This window comes from Salmo trutta, chromosome 3 (genome assembly GCF_901001165.1).
Source record: "Salmo trutta chromosome 3, fSalTru1.1, whole genome shotgun sequence".
Lineage (NCBI taxonomy): Eukaryota > Metazoa > Chordata > Actinopteri > Salmoniformes > Salmonidae > Salmo > Salmo trutta.
The window spans coordinates 47,007,881-47,033,451 of record NC_042959.1 but is presented as its reverse complement, the minus strand read 5'-3'; the positions used below and the strand labels follow the sequence as shown (position 1 = coordinate 47,033,451).

At 41.6% G+C, this 25,571-nt stretch overlaps 2 protein-coding genes and 1 non-coding gene across 3 annotated transcripts; 1 reads left to right on the top strand and 2 right to left on the bottom strand.

Annotated features, from left to right (window-relative positions):
* Nucleotides 1-4,037: 4,037 nt before the first annotated feature.
* On the bottom strand, nucleotides 4,038-6,154 carry LOC115176548 (zinc finger protein 624). The gene is made up of 2 exons (XM_029736605.1): nucleotides 5,912-6,154; nucleotides 4,038-5,465 (listed from the first exon to the last, which is right to left on the bottom strand). Exons 1-2 carry the CDS (start codon nucleotides 6,117-6,119, stop codon nucleotides 4,750-4,752), a joined length of 924 nt encoding a protein of 307 aa, XP_029592465.1. The 5' UTR covers nucleotides 6,120-6,154; the 3' UTR covers nucleotides 4,038-4,749.
* Nucleotides 6,155-18,322: 12,168 nt separating this feature from the next.
* On the bottom strand, nucleotides 18,323-23,236 carry LOC115176542 (triosephosphate isomerase B). Its single transcript, XM_029736593.1, has 7 exons — nucleotides 23,004-23,236; nucleotides 20,891-21,014; nucleotides 20,628-20,712; nucleotides 20,195-20,327; nucleotides 19,566-19,651; nucleotides 19,216-19,303; nucleotides 18,323-19,001 (listed from the first exon to the last, which is right to left on the bottom strand). Exons 1-7 carry the CDS (start codon nucleotides 23,110-23,112, stop codon nucleotides 18,883-18,885), a joined length of 744 nt encoding a protein of 247 aa, XP_029592453.1. The 5' UTR covers nucleotides 23,113-23,236; the 3' UTR covers nucleotides 18,323-18,882.
* A 595-nt stretch (nucleotides 23,237-23,831) lies between these two features.
* LOC115189554 (U7 small nuclear RNA) lies at nucleotides 23,832-23,887 on the top strand. Its single transcript, XR_003876945.1, has one exon. It is a non-coding gene; the product is annotated as a U7 small nuclear RNA (small nuclear RNA).
* The last annotated feature ends 1,684 nt before the right edge of the window (nucleotides 23,888-25,571 follow it).

Here is a 25,571-nt window from a genome sequence, read left to right as displayed (position 1 = left end):
TTTTTCAGTTCTGCCAACAAATTTTCTATAGGATTGCAGTCAGGGCTTCGTGACGGCCACTCCAAAACCTTGACTTTGTTGTCCTTAAGCCATTTTGCCACAACTTTGGAAGTATGCTTGGGGTCATTGTCCACTTGGAAGACCCATTTGCAACCAAGTTATAACTTCTTGACTGATGTCTTCAGATGTTGCTTTAATATATCCACATGATTTTCCTCCTCATGATGACATCTATTTTGTGAAGTGCACCAGTCCCTCCTGCAGCAAAGCACCCCCACAACATGATGCTGCCACCCCGTGCTTCACGGTTGGGATAGTGTTCTTCAGCTTGCAAGCCTCCCCCTTTTTCCTCCAAACATAACGATGGTCATTATGGCCAAACAGTTATATTTTTGTTTCATCAGACCAGAGGACATTTCTCCAAAAAGTATGATCTTTGTCCCCATGTGCAGTTGCAAACCGTAGTCTGGCATTTTATGACAGTTTTGGAGCAGTGGCTTCTTCCATGCTTAGCGACCTTTCAGGTTATGTCGATATAGGACTTGTTTTACTGTGGATATAGATACTTTTGTACCTGTTTCCTCCAGCATCTTCACAAGGTCCTTTGCTGTTGTTCTGGAATTGATTTGCACTTTTCGCACCAAAGTACGTTCATCTCTAGGAGACAGAACACGTCTCCTTCCTGAGCGGTATGATGGCTGCGTAGTCCCATGGTGTTTATACTTGCGTACTATTGTTTGTACAGATGAACATGGTACCTTCAGGCATTTGGAAATTGCTCTGAAGGATGAACCAGATTTGTGGAGGTCTACAATTGGCTGATTTCTTTTGATTTTCCCATGATGTCAAGCAAAGAGGCACTGAGTTTGAACGTAGGCCTTGAAATACATCCTCAGGTACACCTCCAATTGAGTCAGATGATGTCAATTAGCCCATCAGAAGCTTCTAAAGCCATGACATCATTTTCTGGAATTTTCCAAGCTGTTTTAAGGCACAGTCAACTTAGTGTATGTAAACTTCTGATCCACTGGAATTGTGATACAGTGAATTATAAGTGAAATAATCTGTCTGTAAACAATTGTTGGAAAAATTACTTGTGTCATGCACAAAGTAGATGTCCTAACCGACTTGCCAAAACTATAGTTTGTTAACAAGAAATTTGTGGAATGGTTGAAAAACAAGTTTTAATGACTCCAACCTATGTGTATGTAAACTTCCGACTTCAACTGTACATATAAAAAATATTCTAATCATGTGTAATAGTACAGTATAAACACCATTAATCATATGAACTTTAGAAGTATAAAAGCACTATTCCTTACATCTGCCAAGAGGAACAGAGATTCGTCCTTCTCTTTGAAGTGGGTCATCAACAAAAGAATGGCAGCAGTGGCTGTTAGATCGTCATTGCCTCTGATGTAACCGTCGATTTCATTCTTCAGGCACTGGATCTCTTTCCTCAACTTGGTCTTTTGGCTTTCAAAAAAGTTGACAATTCTCTTACCCTTGTTCAGGAGAGCTTGAGTCAGGCAACTGTCAATCACGATACCAGTGAGGGTATGGAAGTGGTCGCAGAGCCATAACTTGATGAAAAGGAAAGGCCACTGTTCCTGAAGGGCACTGATGCTTGAAGGAGGACAAGTCCTATCCATTGTTACAGATACTATCCATTCTTCATTTTTCTTTGAAAAAAAAATACATAGAAAAAAAAACGGTTAGGCTACGCGCTGCACTTCATACCAGCACAAGAGGACAAACAAACAATTTACAGAAACATTTGTATATTTTTGTACTTTCATGTATTTTTGTTATTTCTGTCCCTTTTATTGCATGTGTCTCGCTCCTCATAGCATAAACCATTTATTATGAGGGCAAAGAAATTAACTATTTACAGAACCTTTTTAACCTTGTGTGTGTGTACACTCTTAGAGTGTACACACACACCTATAGACTAGGAGACTGCTTTGGCTGTCCCCATAGGAGAACCCTTTTTGGTTCCATGTAGAACCCTCTGTGGAAAGGGTTCTACATGGAACCCAGAAGAGTTCTACCTGGAACCAAAAGGGTTATACATGTACCTGGAATCAAAAATGGATATTAAAGGGTTCTCCTATGGGTACAGCCAAATATCCATTCATAACAATTACATAAATATGTTACATTTATCAATGAAGATCTCACCTCTTTGGTTGAAGGACTGAAGCAATTCCTCCGGCTGAATGTATTCAAGGTCTTTAATATTCACTCCAACATTTGCCCTCAGATGCTCTGACAAAGATCTCATCGTCTTGGCCTCCAAGGTGGGCAATTGGTGTTTAATTGCATCTTGAAGACCCTCCATGCCTACACTGGTTTTACGGAGAACACACTGAGTGACGCAGGGAAACAACATGTAATAATCACTCAGACTATCTGCATTAACACACACATAATTAATCAGAGAATATGGTATAAAACGAACCCGAGATCGACCAGTGACACAGACTGGTACACTCCAACAATTAAATGGACTTGTGATTCTGTGACCAGAATCAGTGAGATCTTTCCAAATGTGTATCGTCATCATTTTCTCCCATTACAACAAGGCCTTTAGTGTATGTTTTTACTTTGTATATAATTTTAAACACCTCTGCAATGCTTTGCTTTGTGAACCCGTTTGACTGTACAACTCCCTGAATGGCGTTGTTATATAATTGTTTCTCAAATTCATTCATGACACCAACAACTTCAATGGTATGTGGAAACAATTGGCCGCTGCATAAGTAAGATTGGAGTAACTGGTGCCTCTCAGACAAGTAGGAATGCTCGCTCTCAAACCCCAGTGTCCACAAACGAATGAGTCGCCCAAATTGCAGGATGAGGTCAGGGTAGTGTAACAAGTAGTGATGCTTTGGTGCAAGGGCACTCTACCCCACAAGTAAAACTGTAGTTCGCCACATTTCTGTTTTTTTGCATGAGTAATGAATGCTTTAAAATTTAGGAAACAGAAATTGCAGGATTTACACCTGTACATTTCCAATAAAGCTACTTCCTGCTACCAACCAGCCTGCAATATGAAAATTACACTACCCCCAGCCACCAAATTGCATGAACACACCAAAAGATCTATCAAGCTATACGTTACCATGCAACTAATGCCAACCACACAATCTCAAGGAAAATATATAATAGACTACAAGGCTAAATAAATATCAATCCGTGCCTGATGTTTCAGATATCATTCATTTATTATTGCCTAATTAATGGTTGGATAAGGATAACTTCTGAAAGATTAGCAAAAGCACGAGGAAAATTTAACTCACGCGGAAAATGCCACGACCATCGCCCTAAATAATGCTAGCAAACTAACCACACAATCTGAAGAAAATGAAAATAAAACGTAACATTAATATCCTGCAGGGAAAAATATCGGTCTGTGCCTGCTGTTGATGAATAAAATTAATAGACTAATAACGATAACAAAAGCAGGGGGGATATTCCACTACACCTTTGATAAATCACACGCACCCCTAAATAGAGCTAACGTTAACCAGATATATTTAGAGAAAGGTGTCCAATGTAGTTCGGCAAAAATCGTAATTAATTCGCCAGAATATGTTACAACTTCATCCCATAAGTATTGAAGGTAGTTCAATGTTACAGCTATCTTTAGACATATAGCCAGTACCACCACTGAGGTATGTAATTATTACCCAACCAAACTAGGCCTATCTGAAATATGAAAATGATCAATTAAATCCCCAAGTAGCCTATTGTTCTGGCAAATATGCGTCTGTAGCAGGTTGCTAAACTGAATGTTATATGGATAATACTAACGTCGGTAGGCTATGTTTTTGCCAGGCAGAAAATTAAACAAGTGCTTTCTGGTCACTAATCTGGATATGTACGCGCCAATGCTGATGACTGGTCATTTGGTCAACAGTCAAGACAAGCGAATTATTGGTTCTGAAATACAGATTACAATAATTTAGCGAAATGCCGTAGGCCTATGTTAGTGACCAGATCGAATAAGAAAAGGCATAAATATAAAATACAAATGTGTATGGATTTTTTATTTGTTTTTCGCATTCAGTTTCACTCTTGCGAACCCAAATCCTTCTCTCCTTCTCATCTTTCTTTCAAATCTGTCAGTCTCAAATCTAAGTCATGTGACATCTCCTTAGTTCTTGGACTGAATTACTGACATGCTTTAATTATTGAACATGTTTCTTCAATGGCATCAAACACAGAAACATAGCTAAGTAGGGTTACAACTATGGCAACAGATTTGGTGTGTTGATTATTTATTTTCTTGCCATCAGGTGTGCACATTAGAAAGATCACTGAGGTAAAAAAAAGGACAGTAATGTAGGCATATGGAAAAGGTTTTTGCTCTTGTGACCAATAGAGGAAATGGTCAAAACAGATGTGACATGACACCATATGAACAAACAATCTTTATGCACAGACAGGTGTAAGATACGCCTCTAAATCTTGACCTTATTTGATTTATTTGACAAAGACAATGCACATTGATCAAGACATTTTTCCATCTGCAGTCCCTGGGAAAGTGGTTACAAACATGTAAAAGACAACACACACAAAATAGCCATAGATATCCTATAATTAACAATAACATAGTGTTCTATTTTGTTATAGTGTAATTATATGGCAATAGCATATGGCATATTATATGGCAATAGAATATAAAAAGCATCAGGATGTAGCGTTTTCATAACAGCTGTTGCCCTTTCCCCACACAAGGTGCTGTCATATATTCTCCCTCTCGTGGGTAATCCTTATGTGCCTTCCAAGGGAGTTCATCCATTTGAAGGATTTGCCACAATAATTACACCTAAACGGTTTTCCGTCAGTGTGAATTGTCTGATGCCTATTCAATGCGCTTGTTGTCATAAAGCATTTTCTACATATAGGACACTTATATGGTCTCTCCCCTGTGTGACTCCTCACGTGCGCTTTCAGATGATGAATATTGCTGAAACATTTGTCACAAACACGGCATTGCCATGGCTTCTCTCGGTTTTCCTGACTTTGTATTTGGTAAAGATATGAGGACTGAGCTGCTGGGTTCTCTCCGTCTTCCTCACTTTCTATTTGGTGAAGGTATGAGGACTGATTTGGGTTCTCACTGTTAGTCTCACTTTGTATTTGGTCAAGATGTGATGAATGAGTTGGGTTCTCTCTGCTTTCCTCACTTTGTACTTGGTGAAGATGTGACGAATGAGTTGGGTTCTGAATCGGATCATAGCTACTTTTCAAACAGGAAGGACTGAATGTGAAGTCTTTGGTACCAGACTCTAGCCATTGAAGTTGCTCTTCCCTCTGACTGGTCCGGAGTTCCTCCTGCTCCTTTTTAATCTGTGTGGCCTCTAGACCATCCTGTTCCAGACTTGGGCTCCACTGCTGCTCACAGTGCTGCTGCTCAGCGGTTAGATCCTCGTCAGGGACAGTCAGCGGCTGGGGGTCTGAGGGAGAATGGATAAAAAAATATCATGATGTAAGCAATACATATAAGCAGTAATAAGTAGAAAACGAAGACACGCCAAGTCTGGATTAAAACCACAGCCGGGATTCGAACATCTGCCACTCATGGCTTATGCGTCCTCCCACCCCATGCACAAGATTGTCTTTTGATTCTTACTTTTGTAAAACCTACAGCATAGTGAGCATGCAGAGTTGAAGCAGGCCAGGCAAACCTGCATCTTTTTGGGGTCTGACAAAACATGCAGAATGCAGGTAGCTAGCTGAAATAGTTCTCGAGAATCCAAGGGGCAATGCTGGCAATGCAAATTGAGCCATAAGGGCAAATATTAATGAGCGTCACATCAATCAGTACTAGCTAGATGCAGTAATATCAAAGCTGTAAAAACTAGCTAGCTAGTGCCCATAAGCGTTGCAAAAATTCACAAACCTGTTTTTTGTAACCTTAGCATCCCCCGTAGACGGCTGTTCTCCTCTTTCGTGCGGGAAACTTCTTCCTGGTACTCTACAATTGTCTTTTCAATTGTCCCAAATATCTCATCAGCAGCAGCTGTCAATCTTTCGTTGAGAAACAATCTCAGCAACTCTATTTTTGACATTTTGAGGAATGCTAGTCGAGTAGCTACCCCAAGTAACATAAACAAAGCAGTGAGGTTCTTACTTCCGGTCACGTGTTTTTCTCTCACGATTTTCTAAATAAAAGTCCCGTCGAGCACTCTGAAATGGGATAAACTGAAATAAGATATGAAAATTGTATTATTAAATTGAAATTGGAATGAGTAATAATCCATGCTTCCAGAAAAAAAATAAGAGAAGGACAAAACTATTTAATAACTATATAACTATACATGTTTATAACTATATAGGTTAGGCTATGTAACATATTTTGAGAAAACCGATAATCTATTGATAGATTGGCGCAGCGGTCTAAGGCACAGCATCTCAGTGCTTGAGGCGTCACGCCAGACCCTCGTTTGATTCCAGGCTGTATCACAACTGGCCGTGATTGGGAGTCCCATAGGGTGGCGCACAATTGGCCCAGCGTCGTCCGGGTTAGAGTTTGGCCGGGGTAGGCTGTCATTGTAAATAAGAATTTGTTCTTAACTGACCTGCCTACTTAAATAAAGGCTAAATAAAAAATAATACATTACAGAAGATTAATGTAAGAGTGTAGATTGGTTAAATTGCCAAATCACACACACACAATTCTAAATAATTTGATACGAGCTTCCCAGTCACTACCACCAGGCTGGTCTGTGTGTCATAAGATTTCATTGTGTTTTAAGTTCAGTGTCTAGGTAAATATAGCAGGCAAAGCCCCCTTCCACTGTATGAATGTCATGGGTTGCATGTTTCATCAAAATACTGTTTTAAACGTTTGTTTTGGACTGATGCCCTACGCAATGCATCGTCAATGAGCGTTGAAGATTTAATCAAAAGTGTATTACAGTGGCTTGGATATACAATGACATTCAAAGGGAGGTAAATAATTAGTAGGAAAACTTTTTGTCATCATTTTGATGTCGCCAGATTGACTTTAGATGCAGTATACCGTTAGCCAGCTAACGTTAGCATGGCTAGCTATTTTTATCGAACATTGCTAGCTAATGACAACATTGCCATCTGTCTAAAGTAAATTTTACAACATTATAATGCTGGAAAAGTTGTTTCCTACTAAATATTTGACTACTTTAGCAATGTCATAGTATTTCCAGGCACTATAGTGTAATTTAGACGAAACAGTAACTAGCCTCCGTTTATCACCACTATGGCGCCACGACTGAGTGACGGAGTTCTATGAATATACATAGAATTTTACCATGCAAATATACAGTGAGTTATAGGGAAATATAAAATGGGTGGGTCGAGGCCTGAATGCTGATTGGCTGACAGCCACGGGTATGACAAAACATTTATTTTTACTGCTCAAATTACGTTGGTAACCAGTTTATAATAGCATTAAGGCACCTCAGGGGTTTGTGCTATATGGCCAATATACCACGGCTAAGGGCTGTGTCCAGGCACTCCACGTTGTGTTGTGCATAAGAACAGCCCTTAGCCATGGTATATTGGCCATATACCACATCTCCTTGTGCCTTATTGCTTAATTATACAACGGGTGGGTCTAATCCTGAATGTTGATTGGTTAAAAGCGCATCCCAGCCAGTGTCTATTCCACAAGTTACCACTGGCTAAATCTATGACGTTAAAATGCCTATTTACTCTGTTCCATCTGACTGTGCAATCCACTATCTCATCAGCCCAGCCAGGTAATTTATAAACTTGATCTCCACTTATAAAAGCATCTAGACATTATCTCACATTTCTTTTAGACTAACATTTAGTTTTCAACAGTGGAGATTTGTATAAACCTTGCTGTCTGTCTCTCCACCATTTGCAACATTGTTTCAATATTCAAATTTGATCTCCAGCTGTCCCATAGTAATGAACATGTTGGGATGAGACAGACAGACAGGCAGGTAGGCAATTTTTCTCAGCCAGTCGAAGTCATGAATCAGCATCAATTTTATGGATATGTACAAAGAACTGTCAATAGAAAACAGGTAAAACGAAACAAAGCCCAGCTAGTTCCCCCTAAGGAGACTGAAAAAGATTTGGAATGGGCCCCCAGATTCTCAAAAAGTTCTACAGCTGCACTATATGAGAGCCTCCTGACTGGTTGCATCACCGCCTGGTATGACAACTGCTCGGCATCCGACCATAAGGCGCTACAGAGGGTAGTGCATACGGCCCAGTACATCACTGGGGCCAAGCTTCCTGCTATCCAGGACCTCTGTTCTAGGTGGTGTCTGTTTGGAGGATATATTGGCACGGTTTGGGCCTAACAACACCCATGTCAACATATCCTCCAAACACCGGCTTCTTGGGCATTATCACTTAAATAATGCACACTCTAGAATGCCCTTCAAGCCAATCAGAAACAAGTATTCAACAATGCCATGGTTTAATTAACCGATACGGCCCGAAGGGATGTGGTATATGGCCGATAGTCCAGCACCAGTGGACACATCATAATACCCATAAAACCTAACCATCAACCCGGTAATGGTTCCAATCATTTTTTCACAATTCATTTTTGCATCTGGGATTTTAGAACTTCTTCATTTAAGGTCTCTGTTTTGTGTAGGCTTAACAGTGTAATTCTCTCTCAGACAAGGTACAAACTTTATCAAAACATATAGGCCTATGGGCTAGGCTACATGAGGTGTGCAACCATGACTTGAAAAAGTCATAAAAAAAGGCATTGTTTCTTGCGTTATGCTGGGTATCATTCACAAGTGATAATATATCATTCACAAGTGATAATATTGTCCCCCATTAGACTATTCTTGATTTAATCTTGTCTTTACATACAGTATACTAAATAATATATGTGTGACATTTGTTTTGATTTAGAATGGACCATTATCATACACCTGTCTCGAAACTGGGTCAGCAGGAAAAAATACATAATACATAAAATACTTAAATAGCGAATGGAAGATGCTTTTTTCGTGGTTCATTTCCATGCCAGCCAGATAGGCTATACTCCTGTTGTAAAGATAAGCAATGTGCTTAATATTAGGAAAGTTGAGAAATTAATATAGTAGGCCTAGCCTATAGAACACTGATGGGATCCTCCTCTTTTTAATAGAGGCCATTACTCTGTTTTCTCACACAATTGCATAGCTTATAGAAATGTTGCGCAACATGAACTCATGGGCTCTCATGAAGTGTTTGATTAGATTTTGGATTACATTTGCATTGATGTTAGAGTGATTAGAGGGGCAATAGAGTGCTGAGCACCAGGCAGTTATCAAGTTTGGTAGGCTACTATTGACCATCAGCAGCATCAGAGCTTGGAGAATCCTAATTACCATGACTAAATAGTCACATGGAATTTGACTGCCTTCATGACTTGTGACTGCCGGTGTGGCGGTAATATGGTCACCGCAACAGCCCTAACCATGCAGCCTATTTTGGTGGTTCCCAATAACGGCCGTACGGATGTGGAATGCGAGTTGAGGAAGCCAGCCGTGCCTAATCAGGTGCAGTCAGTGGAGGACCTGTAACCCAGTTGAAGACAACAACCCTCTGTCGTGAGAGCTCACAGAGGAGGATCTTCAGTGGCCAAGGAACCATCTCCGGGGCAGGTTCAGTGGGACGGCATGTCTCCTGGAACCTGAGCCAGAACAACAGCTACCCTCCCTGTCACCCTGTCTGTACCGGACATTGTTTAAAAAAACAAGGGCACCTGGGGCATGCAGGCACCCTGGCTGGCATTAGGAGGCTATACGGCAAGCAACAGTTGGACACCGCACCAACCCCAACTGGCACACTATGAGGAGAGGGAGGTTGATGGCCAGCAATTATGGAGCAGTGGTTAGGGCCAAGCGGTTTACTCTGTTGCTGTTAAAAAAAGGTCCTCAGATCAGTCGTTGGATGGGATGTTGTCTGTAAGGTGGGCCACAGATAACGAAGAGGAGGGCATCAAGGCATTCAAATAGCTACAGGGATGGATATGCAGGAGTCGGGGCTTTAGGTCACAGGGTCTGGGATCCTGGGTGCCTCACCGGAGGGTCACAGTAGTGGTGGAGGTCAAGGGTCCCTATGGTGCAAGGGACCTTACCATTGAAGAGGCCGTGAAGTCGAAGGATTTCTATATGAGGGAGGGAGGGTCTTGCTGGCACCAGGTACAAGGTCAGCTCCACATCACTGGAAGGGACACCTGCTTCTTCATTGTGGACCACCAAAGTTTCCATCACCATCCCCATCCAGTGTGGCCACCCCTGACAGAATCATATTGCTCTTCCTGTCAGTACCTGTTTTCAGGGAAGCCAATGGCACAATATACAGTCGAATTTAAAAGGTGAACAGTTGATATTTTACATTGAAGTCGGCCTCTATGTATGCTACTGTAAGTACAGTAATTTAATTATTTTTGTAGTTTGCCCTGGACAATGTTTAAGAATTCGCGGGCATTCCATCATATTTAGATTTGGGAGAAAGCCGATGCAATGTTGAATTGAAACATTCGCTAACAGGTGCACAACCATTTGCCATTATTTTCTCTTTCAGAAACTGACACAGTCCTTTGCCGGATACAGCATTACTGCAAAAGATTACAGAACACAGTAAATAGACCGGTAGCTTATGTAAAATATTTGACAGTGTCACGGTTGTCGTCTGGAATGGAGGACCAAAACGCAGCAGGAATGTGGATGCTCATCTTGATTTATTTTTAAACTAAAGTGAACACCAAAATAACAAACAACGAACAATCAACAAAACAGTCTTGTAATGCTCACACATGCAAAACAAGAAACAATCTCCCACAAACACTAAACCAAACACATACCCATATATAGGACTCTCAATCAGAGGCAACGAGAAAGCACCTGCCTCCAATTGAGAGTCCAACCCCCATTAACCTAAATATAGAAATACAACTAACTAGACTAAACATAGAAATATATTAACAAGGAACAGTGCCCAAAAACCCCGGAATACATAAATCAAATACCCTTCTACAAAAACACCACCCCGAACCACATAAAACAAATACCCTCTGCCACGTCCTGACCAAACTACAATAACAAATAACCCTTATACTGGTCAGGACGTGACAGACAGTATGGGTAGGCTACAGTAGACTACTACTGTGCGATATAGCAGGGATTCCCAAACTTTTTGACTCAGGTCACCCAACCAGCATTGGCGAACATCCTGCGCAGGCACTGTTCATGACCCAAACTGTTCACACCCCTCTTGTTGGTGGAGAGAACATTTTGCAGGTTTAAAGTTTATTTCCTGCAATTCTACACATCAGGCTGGTCCTTATTCCTCCGCTGCAACACCCCCGCTCCGGCTACGTCCACCGTCTACACAGGGCTCCTGCTGCCGCTGCGCGACCCAGTGTTGGTCGGCTATCCAGTCCCTCCTTGGCACCTTGGGCTCTGTTGATGCACGGCTCGTTATGAGGGGTGATACATATTGTCTACCTGCCTGAAGACCAAGATCCTTCAAGGGAAAGAAGTCAGCATCTTGCTGCCCTCCCACGAGTGTGACTGGAGGGTCATGACTTGTGAATATGTAACAACCGTCTTTAAAACCTATGTTCCCAGGATACAGCATATCTTTTCCATCGCAAAGTTTGTGGTAGCATTTATCATTTACCCCAATTTTTTTGCTCCATGTTTCCCAGCTGGAGAAGAGCGCTTCATAATTACATCTCTAAGATTTGCGCCATCCCACATTGATTATAATCAGTAACGATTATAGCATGTACAGTTGAAGTCGGATGTTTACATTCACTTAGGTTGGAGTCATTAAAACTCGTTTTTCAACCACTCCACAAATTTCTTGTTAACAAACTAACTTGTAGACCTACACAAGTATGGTTCATCCTTGGGAGCAATTTCCAAATGCCTGAAGGTACCACATTCATCTGTACAAACAATAGTACGCAAATATAAACACCATGGGACCACGCAGCCATCACATCACTCAGGAAGGAGATGTGTTGTTTGGTGTGAAAAGTGCAAATCAATCCCAGAACAACATCAAAGGACCTTGTGAAGATGCTGGAGAAAACAGGTACAAAAGTATCTATATCCACAGTAAAACGAGTCCTATATCGACATAACCTGAAAGGCCGCTCAGCAAGGAAGAAGCCACTGCTCCAAAACCGCCATAAAAAATCCAGACTACGGTTTGCAACTGCACATGGGGACAAAGATCATACTTTTTGGAGAAATGTCCTCTGGTCTGATGAAACAAAAAAATAGAACTGTTTGGCCTTAATGACCATCGCTATGTTTGGAGGAAATGGGGGATTTTTTTTTATGGCAGAACTGAAAAAGTGTGTGCGAGCAAGGATGCCTACAAACCTGACTCTGTTACACCAGCTCTGTCAGGAGGAATGGGCCAAAATTCACCCAAATTATTGTGGGAAGCTTGTGGAAAGCTACCCAAAACATTTCACCCAAGTTAAACATTTTAAAGGCAATGCTACCAAATACTAATTGAGTGTATGTAAACTTCTAACCCACTGGGAATGTGATGAAAGAAATAAAAGCTGAAATAAATCATTCTCTCTACTATTATTCTGACATTTCACATTCTTAAAATAAAGTGGTGATCCTAACTGACCTAAGACAGGGACTTTTTACTAGGATAAAATGTCAGGAATTGTGAAAACTGAGTTTAAATGTATTTGGCTAAGGTGTATGTAAACTTCCGACTTCAACTGTAAATCTTGGTGGAGCAAACTCAAAAAAATTGTTTAGATGCATGCCAGCAAAGCCACTACACAACACTAAACAATACATGTATTGGACTATAACGGTGACAAACGGTGCCCACAAACTGTTAGTGCCTACATCAAGCTGTCCCAACACCTTCCACTGCGAAACAGTTCATTCAGCCTCATTTACTGCCTTTTAAAAAAACATAGCTGATATGGCTGACTTGCATAAACAAATGTGGTTTCTACTGACAATTGAGATGTAACTATGGCATAAGGGGACGACAAGTGGATAAGAGGCCATCCGTAATTTTGATTAAGACATTAATGAGCGAGCTAGGACTGACACAGTCAATGTAACTATTTGTTCAGCACTTTTGAAATGTACAGCGGCAGAATTCAGAACATGGGCCATTCTTACAGTATTCTCCCTGTACACCAAGTCAGAACCATAGGATAAATAAAGGGGGCATATAAACAGACAATGAAAGCTCTTACAATATTCAATGATGACATTTCTCTAAAACAGGCTATAGGCTACATGTGCACCACCAAGTCAGAACAGTAGGCTAAATTATGAGGGGAAAAGGGACCAAATTATTACGGTGAGGCACATGGGCTACTAACAGCTTACTACACAACATACACTTAGTATTACTTTCTTAGCTACAGTATACAGTGGGGGAAAAAAGTATTTGATCCCCTGCTGATTTTGTACGTTTGCCCACTGACAAAGAAATGATCAGTCTATAATTTTAATGGTACGTTTATTTGAACAGTGAGAGACAGAATAACAAAAAAAATCCAGAAAAACGCATGTCAAAAATGTTATAAAATGATTTGCATTTTAATGAGGGAAATAAGTATTTGACCCCCTCTCAATCAGAAAGATTTCTGGCTCCCAGGTGTCTTTTATACAGGTAACGAGCTGAGATTAGGAGCACACTCTTAAAGGGAGTGCTCCTAACCGCAGCTTGTTACCTGTAAAAAAGACACCTGTCCACTGAAGCAATCAATCAATCAGATTCCAAACTCTCCACCATGGCCAAGACCAAAGAGCTCTCCAAGGATGTCAGGGACAAGATTGTAGACCTACACAAGGCTGGAATGGGCTACAAGACCATCGCCAAGCAACTTGGTGAGAAGGTGACAACATTTGGTGCGATAATTCGCAAATGGAAGAAACACAAAATAACTGTCAATCTCCCTCGGCCTGGGGCTCCATGCAAGATCTCACCTCGTGGGGTTGCAATGATCATGAGAATGGTGAGGAATCAGCCCAGAACTACACGGGAGGATCTTGTCAATGATCTCAAGGCAGCTGGGACCATAGTCACCAAGAAAACAATTGGTAACACACTACGCCGTGAAGGACTGAAATCCTGCAGCGCCCGCAAGGTCCCCCTACTCAAGAATACATAGACATGCCGGTCTAAAGTTTGCCAATGAACATCTGAATGATTCAGAGGACAACTGGGTGAAAGTGTTGTGGTCAGATGAGACCAAAATGGAGCTCTTTGGCATCAACTCAACTCGCCGTGTTTGGAGGAGGAGGAATGCTGCCTATGACCTCAAGAACACCATCTCCACCGTCAAACATGGAGGTGGAAACATTATTCTTTGGGGGTGTTTTTCTGCTAAGTGGACAGGACTACTTCACCGCATCATTTGACGGGGCCATATACTGTCAAATCATGGGTGAGAACCTCCTTCCCTCAGCCAGGGCATTGAAAATGGGTCGTGGATGGGTATTCCAGCATGACAATGACCCAAAAAACACGGCCAAGGCAACAAAGGAGTGGCTCAAGAAGAAGCACATTAAGGTCATGGAGCACATGGAGTGGCCTAGCCAGTCTCCAGACCTTAATCCCATAGAAAATCTGTGGAGGGAGCTGAAGGTTCGAGTTGCCAAACGTCAGCCTCGAAACCTTAATGACTTGGAGAAGATCTGCAAAGAGGAGTGGGACAAAATCCCTCCTGAGATGTGTGCAAACCTGGTGGCCCACTACAAGAAACGTCTGACCTCTGTGATTGCCAACAAGGGTTTTGCCACCAAGTACTAAGTCATGTTTTGCAGAGGGGTCAAATACTTATTTCCCTCATTAAAATGCAAATCATTTTATAACATTTTTGACATGCGTTTTTCTGGATCTTTTTGTTGTTATTCTGTCTCTCACTGTTCAAATAAACCTACCATTAAAATTATAGACTGATCATTTCTTTGTAAGTGGGCAAACGTACAAAATTAGCAGGGGATCAAATACTTTTTTCCCCCACTGTACATATCTCCCTGGCCTATTGCATCATTTATGCAGCAGCATACAATACATTTTTGGACTCTCCCTGTTGTGCTGTGCTCACTTGAACAGGAAGGTGGCGCGGCGGTCCTAAATGGGCAAATTTTGTCATCAAACTTTTTCATCAAAGTCTGGCATTCTCTGGATTTATGGTGCTTTCAAGACAACTGGGAACTCTGAAAAAAACAAAGTTGCATCATGATGTTAGTGATCTTCAGGCGGAGCTCCAGAAAGAGGCCTGAGTTCCCGACATGGAATTACGAGTTGAATGACCGTTCAAAATGTATTTTCCCAATCGGATCTCGCTTTTTTCCGAATTCCCAGTTCTCTTGAACTTCCAAACCACTCTTTGTTGAATTTGCGATTTACAACTTGTTGTATATGTCCAATGGCCAATGAGCACCGATACGTTTTATCTATCATTTTTCTTCATATGAAAAGGATTTGCCAAAAATGTTGAAAGTATGATGTTGACATGATCAGTCTAATCAAAGCTACTGTAGATATAATGTGATTTGACTTCATTTTATCTGTGGCCAATGACCTTCTAATGTAACTCTATGGCAGCACCCAAGGGGCTTGAATTTTTGAGCTCTCAACGTAGATTTTGCAGTGACGTAGTGTCCCCATGAGTGACAGAACACTGAGCCAATTACGGTGCAACTAGAGAACATTACCAACTCCTACATTCCGTATTTTCCGCTGGCTGTCCCACCACCACAGAAAGCTCTGCTCCTCATCATTTTTTCCTCACTGGACAGATGTGCTGCTCAGACTGACTTAATAAAATGTGAGTTCTGTATGTGTTGTATAATACCATACTATTTTATAAAAATATATTTTTTAGATGATGCAGAGATGCTTTTTTTATGGTTTGGTTTTGAATTTTGATTTCCTCCTGTGTGTGCATGTTGTTTTAAACTTCTGTTCAAAAAATTATTACTATAATTTCACTTCTCTCTTTTCTCAAGTAATACTGCTGCAACCACAGCAACCACACTAGGTATAATTCCACCCTCACCCTGCAGCAACTAAGTCGTCCGTCATGCTTTGCCTACACCTCATATGTTATGCCCAACCAATTGGCCATCGTCTCAGCAAAATGGTCCTTTTACCATAGCTATCAATAGCTACATTAGTTCGCGAGTTTCCAATTACACGCATGCATATAGCGGTGGCAATCATTCATTATTATATATTTTGTATGTGTAACAATGCGAGGCACACATCAGGCAGGCATTGAGTCAGATACGTGTCCCTATCACTTCGTATTACCGCATGCATGGCTGGGTTCAATGCAAAGCAAACGTCTCATTTGATCATACAAATTGCATTACAGCATGCGTCAATCCTGGCGCTGCAGCGCAGAACTGTTGAGCATATCTGTTGTGAAGGGAGTGAGTTTGTGTTTATACAGGACCTCCTGCCCCCACCTACCGTCAACCAATCATGTCAATGCGGAGCTATACGGAGCTCTCCACATTGTTACAAAATTTGGAAGGCACACGCGGTGTGGTGCGGAGCTCAATTTGGTCTCTGCATGCCTCCAGAGGCTTCGCAATTGCGACACACTCCGTCTTTGTTGTTCATTCAGTTAAACCTGTACTCGAGTTGAACAAAATATGGAACAACAATTAGTATTTTGCATAGGACAGTGGACTGTAGCGTTTTGCCTACTTTTATATTGTTTAGAATATACCATCCATCATGCAGAATATGTGGACAGGTACTTATAGCATAGCATATGCATGTTTAGTTTGAAAAAGTCACTGCAAAATATAAAAACATTCTGCCCACACCTCTACAGAAATGTGTCAAAAATTGGCATTGCTCTTCCTTTTAGAAACTGCCGTGGCCTAATTCCAAATAGTCCCAAATTATACAGAAAATATAGTCTGTTATTGTCAATGGTGTAGTTAAACCCTGGATTGCTGATGCTATGTATTAGCCAATGAGAGGCTTTGAAGTCACCGGTCGGCCATATTGGCACTCCCCAAAATAATCTAACCTCCATAGGAATGAATGGAATAGAATTCTAGAGTAATTTAATTAAATGTTAAGGACAAAACATGTATTTAAGTATTTCTGGTTGTAGTGGGGACAGTAATATTAACATTTTCAAAAAATTATACTTTAAGGAAAATGTTATCTATTTTAAATGTTTATGTTTAGCTCACATATGTTAAATTTGCATTAAGGTGTATTTAATAGAATAAAAGTGGCGAAAACAAATGTAGACGTGCCAAAATAGAGGTGCGGTGGCTTCAAAACAGCACCCCCTGTAACAGATTTAGTGTATACATAAATTATTGGTTATTGTCCGCCATAAAAAGGGAATGGAGGACATTTGAAGCAGAGTTTTAATGCTCATTCACACGTGCAGTTTTTACGTGCAGGTTTTTTTTCTCCCCAATTTCGTGCACAGTTTAACATCAGGTGTGAATTATAACTGGAATGGCGTGTAAAAAAAGTTTATAAAACAAACAAAAAAATTACTTGCGCAGAATTTTCAGAAATGGCACAAGCAGAAATGTTTAGCGAAATTTGCGCAACGGTTATGAGGCCCCTTGTGATTTTCTATGTGCCTGTATATCTGTTCTGCACAGGAGGTTGGTGGCACCTTAATTTGGGAGAAGGGGCTCTTGGTAATGACTGGGGTGGAATAGTATCAAATACATCAAACACATGGTTTGTAAGTGTTTGATGCCATTCCATTTGCTCTATTGCAGCAATTATTATGAGCCTCCCCTCAGCAGCCTCCTATGCTGTTCTGTCTGCTAACCTTACTTCCCACTAATCAAATCATCAACATTTATTAAGTAGATTAATTCATGCCTCTGTTGCCAGATTTGTACATGGTGGGATTGTCATAAGGAGTTCAGCATTGTGTAGGGAATGCTGAAGAAGGCTGCGTTCCTATTCTTTGCTTTTTTCCTTACTCTGTGACTTTACCTCATTTCACAGCTCAATGTAAGGAGAGAAGAAGCCACAAGGGAAAAAAGGATAGCGTTTGACCTTTTGAAACATCTCCACTTTCGAAGAATGCTGCAGAAGAGAAATAATCAATTTTGTTTGAGGATATTGGTGATTGGGCATGGCCTAGTGGACATGATATGAATTGCACCATTATCTACATGAACTCTCAGGAATTTGGCATCCCATTACCAAAGTACTATCACCAGATACTGTAGTCTGACTGGCCTTTACACAGAGGTAGGAATGCAGCCTGCTAGTATTCAAGATCATGCTGTGAAAGATTGTGTCGTGTGTCAACAATACAATAAAAACAGGACACAACTAGTCTCTAAACCTTTTAATACAACAACAGTTAGCCCCCCTAACAAAACATGAGGGACATGTAATGGACTCCTCCCTCTTGACCGAGTAGCCAATGAGAGAGCGGATCATGTGTTCTACGGGAAGGGATAAGACACAAAACATAATTACACAAAGAGTCAGCTATAGTACAAAGACAAGTGAATCTGATTGCTAGTTTTGACACTGTATACATAAAAGTTTGTAAACTTTCAAGTAAAGGCATGGGTTGTTGTTCCATCCAGGATGGTGTTGTCAAGCGCAGTCCCTTTAAAAAACAGTAGTGGAGGCTAGTACAAAAAAAAACACTATCAGTGGAACTAACACCTTTTACTGCTGTATAGTATGCGTGTCAAACTGTCCCTTTTCTTTGAAACATTAAACCAAAAAAAAAGAAAGAGGTAGACATCACACAAATACATTGAATTAAAAAAAGGGTAAGGGAAGGGGGTTCTAAGTGCCAAGTTTTGAGGATAAGGGTTCAGGTTTCGTCTGAATGGAGTTGGCCTCAAATATGGACATGGTCTGACCACTTCAGGGTTTTCATTGCTTGGCGTTGATGATGTCAACGAACTCTGGCTTGAGTGCAGCGCCGCCAACCAGGAAACCGTCCACATCCTTCATGCCTCCCAGCTCCTTGCAGGTGCCACCTGTCACGGAACCTGAGAGAGAACAGACAGATATGAGTGAGGAATGGAGTGATGAAGGACAGAGTGGGGGGGGGAGAAAAGAGAGACCACTGTATGCTCCTACCACTGTATGCCCCGGACTTGAATTAGATTAGCTATGCAATGACAAAACCTATTAATCCCCACTTGTGGTTGTGGCGTTAACAGCCTGTGTGTTTAAACGTGAAGCATAGGAGTTTGGTCTCACCTCCATAGATTATCCTGACAGAGTTGGCTACTGCCTCAGACACATTGGCCTTTACCCACTGCCTCAGTTTGTCATGAACGTCCTGGGCCTGAGAGAGAAAGATAAGAAAATATAAGAAAAAAAGGGATTCAAATAAAACCATGAATATAGGTTCCAAAGTCCAGTAAGTTCTGACTTTAGCTTTCAATTTAGTGATGAATCTCAAATGGACAACACATTCTGCTCTAGTCTAGACTGAATATATCCAGTATAAAGAGATCCAGGCTTTTAGTCACATGTCCCCATCTGTCCCAGGCTCTTTCCATTGAGGTCATACAATAGTAATGGATGACAATAGAAGAAACACTTACCTGGGCGGGGGATGCGGTCTTGCCGGTGCCGATGGCCCACACGGGCTCATAGGCCAGAACAACCTTGGACCAGTCCTTAATGTTGTCTGCAAACAGAATTGACATAATGAATACAGTACTGCATTCACATTAATCAAATGGAGAACTCAAAATGGACACGGTGACATCATGGACACGCTGAATATAACCAAGTTGTTAACGAAAAGGTTCAACTAATTAATTACACTGAAAGTCCCAATCACGTCTGTGGCGGGCACACTGTCCCGTTGCCAATAGGATGTATTCGCGCAGCAGTAGTATTACTACATTCAACAATGTTAGAATCGCTACAAAGTAATACAGGGTACATACAGTAATTGGAATTTATTGCTTACTTTCCAGATACAAAAAGGCCTTTGCAGTTTATACGATTGTTATATATTATTGGCATGGTTCTTGACATGTGTAACTCTTCTCTGTGCATTGTAAAGTTCAGGGCCCATTTTCAAATATATAAAATGCAAAACTGATGCTAGATCAGCACTCTGATACACGGATTACAGGCTCTGATAATATATGTGTACGCCTGAGCAGAATCTGTAGTTTTGTGTAACACACTCATTATGAATCAGTGATTTCAGTGACAATACCTGCGAAGTGCTTCGTCTGTGCGTTGATGACCTTCTCTGTGATGCCAGCCTCCCTCTCGTCCAGCTTCTCACCGATGCAGGCAATGACACCCAGGCCATTCTCCAGGGCGTGGGCGCACTTCTGACCAATAAGCTGTCAGGACACACAAACAGTTATCCGATCAGACAGGTTGTTCATTTATTGTCATATTTTTCACATTTCCTCTACTTGAGGAACACCTTGAGTGTAAAATGGAGATTAAAAATTATGATCCATAGATTTGTCACTGCTCCTCAAATTTGGTCATTTTCAAGGTCAATTCACTGTTGAAAGAGACATAATTCAATACTGTGTCACGGCCCTGTTCTTGCGATAGTCTGCTGCCACCTCCAAAGACTCCTCCCGAGACTACACATTCATAAACACCAGCACTCGACCAAATAAGCCATTTACCTCATCAGTCTCTCCAAAGACCCAGCGCCTCTCAGAATGGCCCAGGATCACCCAGTGCACGCCGACGTCCTTGATCATCGCAGGGCTGAAGAAGGAGAGAAAGAGAGGGGGCATATAGGAAGTGAGAGAACGGGAAAAAGAAAGGGCGTGTGAGAAAGAAGAGAGATTAGCACACAAAGTACAGTCAGCCTACAGTGTTGGTTCAGTAAAGCACTCGAGTCCTGAAGACACTAGCATCCTCAGTTACAGAGCACGTCCGTTACCTGATCTCCCCGGTGAAGGCACCCCCCTTGACCTTGTAGCAGTTCTGAGCGGCCACTCCGATCTTAGGGTCCAGCTTGGACCTGGCGAACTCAAGGTAGATTGACGGGGCGCCACAGACCACCTCTGCAAGCAGAGAGAGAGAACCAACACGGTCATGCACTGACCACTATTCCCAGGGTTGGAATAACAGACTGACCAGTTAATATTCTTAAGAGGTGAATCCTAAATTCCACTTCAGTTTAATTTTTCACTTAGTCATTCTATGATGTCAATGTGTGAGACTAAGTGAAAATTCTAAGTGGAAGTTAAGATTTGCCCCCTTGATGTTTACATGGACGTCAATGTTACAGTAATATTTTCAGAAACTGAAATAGGAAGTGTACACAGTGATTGTTGGTGACATCTAGTATCAGCGGAAAAGGCTTTCCTTTGAGAGTGGTGACAACTCCATGTAGTGCCTCACTCTACTATTCACTTAAGTGTACAAAACAAGGCCTATTTGAGCCAGTGTTGGTTATACAGTCCAATACCAGAGTCTGCAGCATTAGTACACATTGTACAAGTGGGATATCCCCAGTGTTGTGGGGTACAGTAGGCCAGACACTGACATTAGCAATGTAACTGTATCTTGGGGTTAAGTGTGTCTATATTTAACCTCTACAGTCACTAATCCCTCTGCAAATGGCATTTATCCCTGCCAAGAGACAGTCCCCAGCTGCAAAAAAGGTCCTAGTTCAACCTCCAAAAGGTCACTAGAACTCAGCTCACAAAAGTCGCTCACATGGTCACATTCTGCTGGGGTCGAACAGGACCTTAAATTCAAAGGTCAACCACAGGATAAAAAAAAGAGTAAAATACTCTGCAGGTTCATAAAACGGCCTAGGGAAGAAGTGACTTAGCATTCACTTTACATTTCTAGAAAGAGACATGGGAAAAGCCTACGCGAGCTTCAGTCATCTGCTGGCCCATGCAGCGTTCTGTTTCACGCGTCAGTAAGTTTGTACTGTGTCTTTCTGTGGGGTAAAGTCCGAGGCTGTAGACAGATGTAGGTTACTACACGGACATAACGTGTCCTTCGGCGCACTCCGTGGAGCAGCAGATAACGCCCATGTATCCTACAAAAACGACACAAAACCTGACTAAGTACTCGTAGCCTGTTCTTGAACCTGTGTGTTCAAATGCAAACATGCGATCAGGGCAGACTGCATATACGCCTCTGGCAGTTTGGAAATGCACGGTAGAGAATGGCGGAAACACCAACATCTCCATGGCGGAATGGGGAACTCTATCTTATTGGTTAACAAAATGAGTATGTTGTGCATAAATTAGTTCGGGTCTAACGGTAGAATATGTATTTCTAAATTAAAGTATTGTGATGAGGCAATGATATCCACATTTGGTCCTCCTGGTAGTTATATTAAACAGGGCTCGCGATCGGATGGATCATTATAATGCATCAAAGAACAAAACAGACATTCCGCCCCTCGCTTGCGCCAGACAGACTGTTGTGGCTACGTGCTGTTCGGAACGTACGCCCACTGTCATATAAAATCCACTTAGCAAGTAATGTTCTTCTATCCTAGTTGTTTAAAATACTGGTTAAAAATCCCCTGCCACAATGGATTTCTCCGGTTACAAAGGATTATAGGGCGCTTCAGTACCAAAATAGGCATATGCCTATGTATTCTGCATTGTATTCTGTATTCTCCACAAATTGTCACCATCGCACAGATCGCATCATAATTACGTAAGAATTAGTGTCAGGGTATCCTATAATTTAAAACCATTGTGAAAATGGCAATTAAAAGGGACCTACCGGAGTATAGCTTGGTTTGCCACCCATTGATTCGAGCACTGATACCAAAAAATGACCTTCCCTAACCTTTGTTTCACGCTTTTTCCTTCTCTTGAAGGAGCTGAAACTGGAGAGCTGAAACAATTTACCTTACAAAAGTCTCATTTCACAATGAAAGTGTGCCGTGCGACTGTCATTTCAAATGGATAGGCTACACCAGGAACCCAATGCGACAAGTTACACAATTTCAAAGATCAACTCTAAGACTACTACACGAGTCAGACATTAAAGCACAGAAGCCACACAGAACCACGCACCGGTGTTGGGGTCGAGCTTGGCAGAGTTCAGGGTTTTGATGAGTTCGCCAAGGCTTGCCTTGTCTCCATTCATCTTCCAGTTACCACCAACGAAGAATTTTCTGGACATATTTGCAGTTTAAGGTTGTTTCTCGGCCTTAGAACTGAGCTGGATTCTTATATGGCGGACCTACTTCGGGGAGAAGAGCAACGACCCCGGCGCAAATCACTGTATTTATCATCATGGGCCACGTAACCCAACCTCTCAGTTTGTTCTATTGGTTTACAGAGACACGCCCAGAATAGCGTTTCCTTTTGTACAATGATAGCCTTTTATTTCAGTAGAATAAAGAGTACAGGCTACATTTTCACAAAAATTGATGTTCTTCAAATTAGGCTATCTTTGTTTTAAAATAATATTTATGTTTCAGTATATGGGGATGAAATACATTAAAAACACGTCGAACATTCTTACAGAGCACCCACTGAAAATGCCCGGTTATCTCAAATAAAATGGCCATTCCGATCAGACGGCGAGCGGGGCCTGCTAAATCGAACAACCCATTCTCACGCAAAAAGCTGAGAGAATGCAGCGCTTTGATTGGCTAGCATTCGATCTTGTAATTTGCATACCCAGAATGCATTTCGCGTTATATTTCCCGCAATCTGTCTTAAAATAACTTTGTTTAAACAACAAAACAACCATCTTGTGTAACATTACAACATGTTTGTCACATAATATTTTAGTCATTCTGAAACATATTTTTTGTACGCCTGATAGGAGCCAACTCTGACACAAACACTGACTGTAAAACCTACAAGACGGCTTGTGACCTTCAAGAGATTATGGAAAACTTGCTCTTTTAGTATTTGTCTAGTAGGCGTCTTCAATTGAAGAAGCCCCCGAATTCTGTTGAAAATAGATGATATATCTGTGCATTCTGTTACGGATTGAAGCAGTGTAGATTTACGTAAATAAAGCTCGAGGGGTTGTGGGAAAGTGGTCATATACAACAAACCTCAGAGGTGCCTTATTGCTATTAGAAACTGGTTACCAACGTAATTAGAGTAGTACAACTAAATGTTTTGTCATACCCCTGGTATACGTCTGATATACCGTGCCAAGTCTGTCAGCCAATCAGCATTCAGGGCTCGAACCACCAGGTTTATCATTTGGAATCAATCACTCACTGTATGTTATGAAATCCCGAGTGGGGCAGCGGTCGAAGGCACTGCATCGCCGTGCTAGAGGCGTCACTACAGACCCGGTTTCTATCCGGGGCTATATCACAACCGGCCGTGATCAGGAGTCCCATAGGGCGGCGCACAATTGCCCCAGCGTCGTTAGGGAAGGGTTTGGACGGTTAGGCCATTGTAAATAATAATTTGTTCTTAACTGACTTGCCTAGTTAAATACAATTTAAAAAAATCATGGGGTAGTAATCCTGATGTAGGTTTGAACACTCAGTGATGTCAACCCAATACTTTAGCTATTTGTTACGCCAAGAGATCAGAACCCATTGACGAGGTTGCTATTATTGGGTTAAGTTCGCCCCCTTTCTTCGGAGTGCGCGTCCTTGCGCTTTACTCCCGTAAATTCCTCACACCGGCACCCTTGGGATGTGCTCTCGATGGCCACAACTGGGGGGCATCCCACTTCTGACACCAGTGTAGCGAAGTAAGATTGTAGTCCAGACCGGGCTTTAAACCAACTGTCAACCTAACACCTGCCCTCTTGAGTAAGTGGCTAGGTATTGGGTTAAGGTCGTCACTGTATGATAGATACAACAATACAATAGGCCTACTTTCATTTTGTAAATTTACTGATGCTGAAAAATTGAGTGTCGGTACAATAATAGTCTGAATTGGCTTCTCTACCGGTTGTCTCAGCTCATCTTCTGCACTGATGATCTGAAATGACAGGACAGGTGAAAGCAACATGCACAAAAAAATGAATGGGAGGATAAAGATTATCTACTTATTTAGTCAGCAGCAGTTTTCAGTTTTCCATGTCAATGTTTATTTAAATGCGTCACTCTTTACATGACCAATCTTCATCAGTTTACCTTCCCCAAATTCTAGGCCCATTTTGTGATATTTACAGCCATTTCTGATCATTAAATGAATAATATTGTAGTGTTTCTGGGGGCAGAGCGAGGTCCCGAGTCGAGGCAAGAACAGGCTTCCAAAGGTTACGGTTTGGGGAGCGTTAATCGGTTTTTAGAAAGGTCAGGTTTGTTACCTACCTCAACTGAACTGGAAGCAAGTCCTTGTGCTTCGCCATCTTTCAGGGCCCAAGCACGCCCGTCCGTGCTTTCGATGGCCCGTACAGGTCATCCCTATCCCACTTCTGACACAGCTGTGGTGTTAATCTATAATTATAACGGCCACTAATTCTTGAAGAATAGCACTTATAAATGCCTCAAAGTAAATCTTCAAATGCAAGTTAAAACTGTCATGGTGTTGACCTCATGTCATGGACTGACATGTACCATACATTGCTCAATCTATGAATTTAAGTGTCCAGCCCTATCCCTCAGTTTAGGCCTATATAAAAAAACAAGTGGCGGGATAACTTTTGTTCTTTTT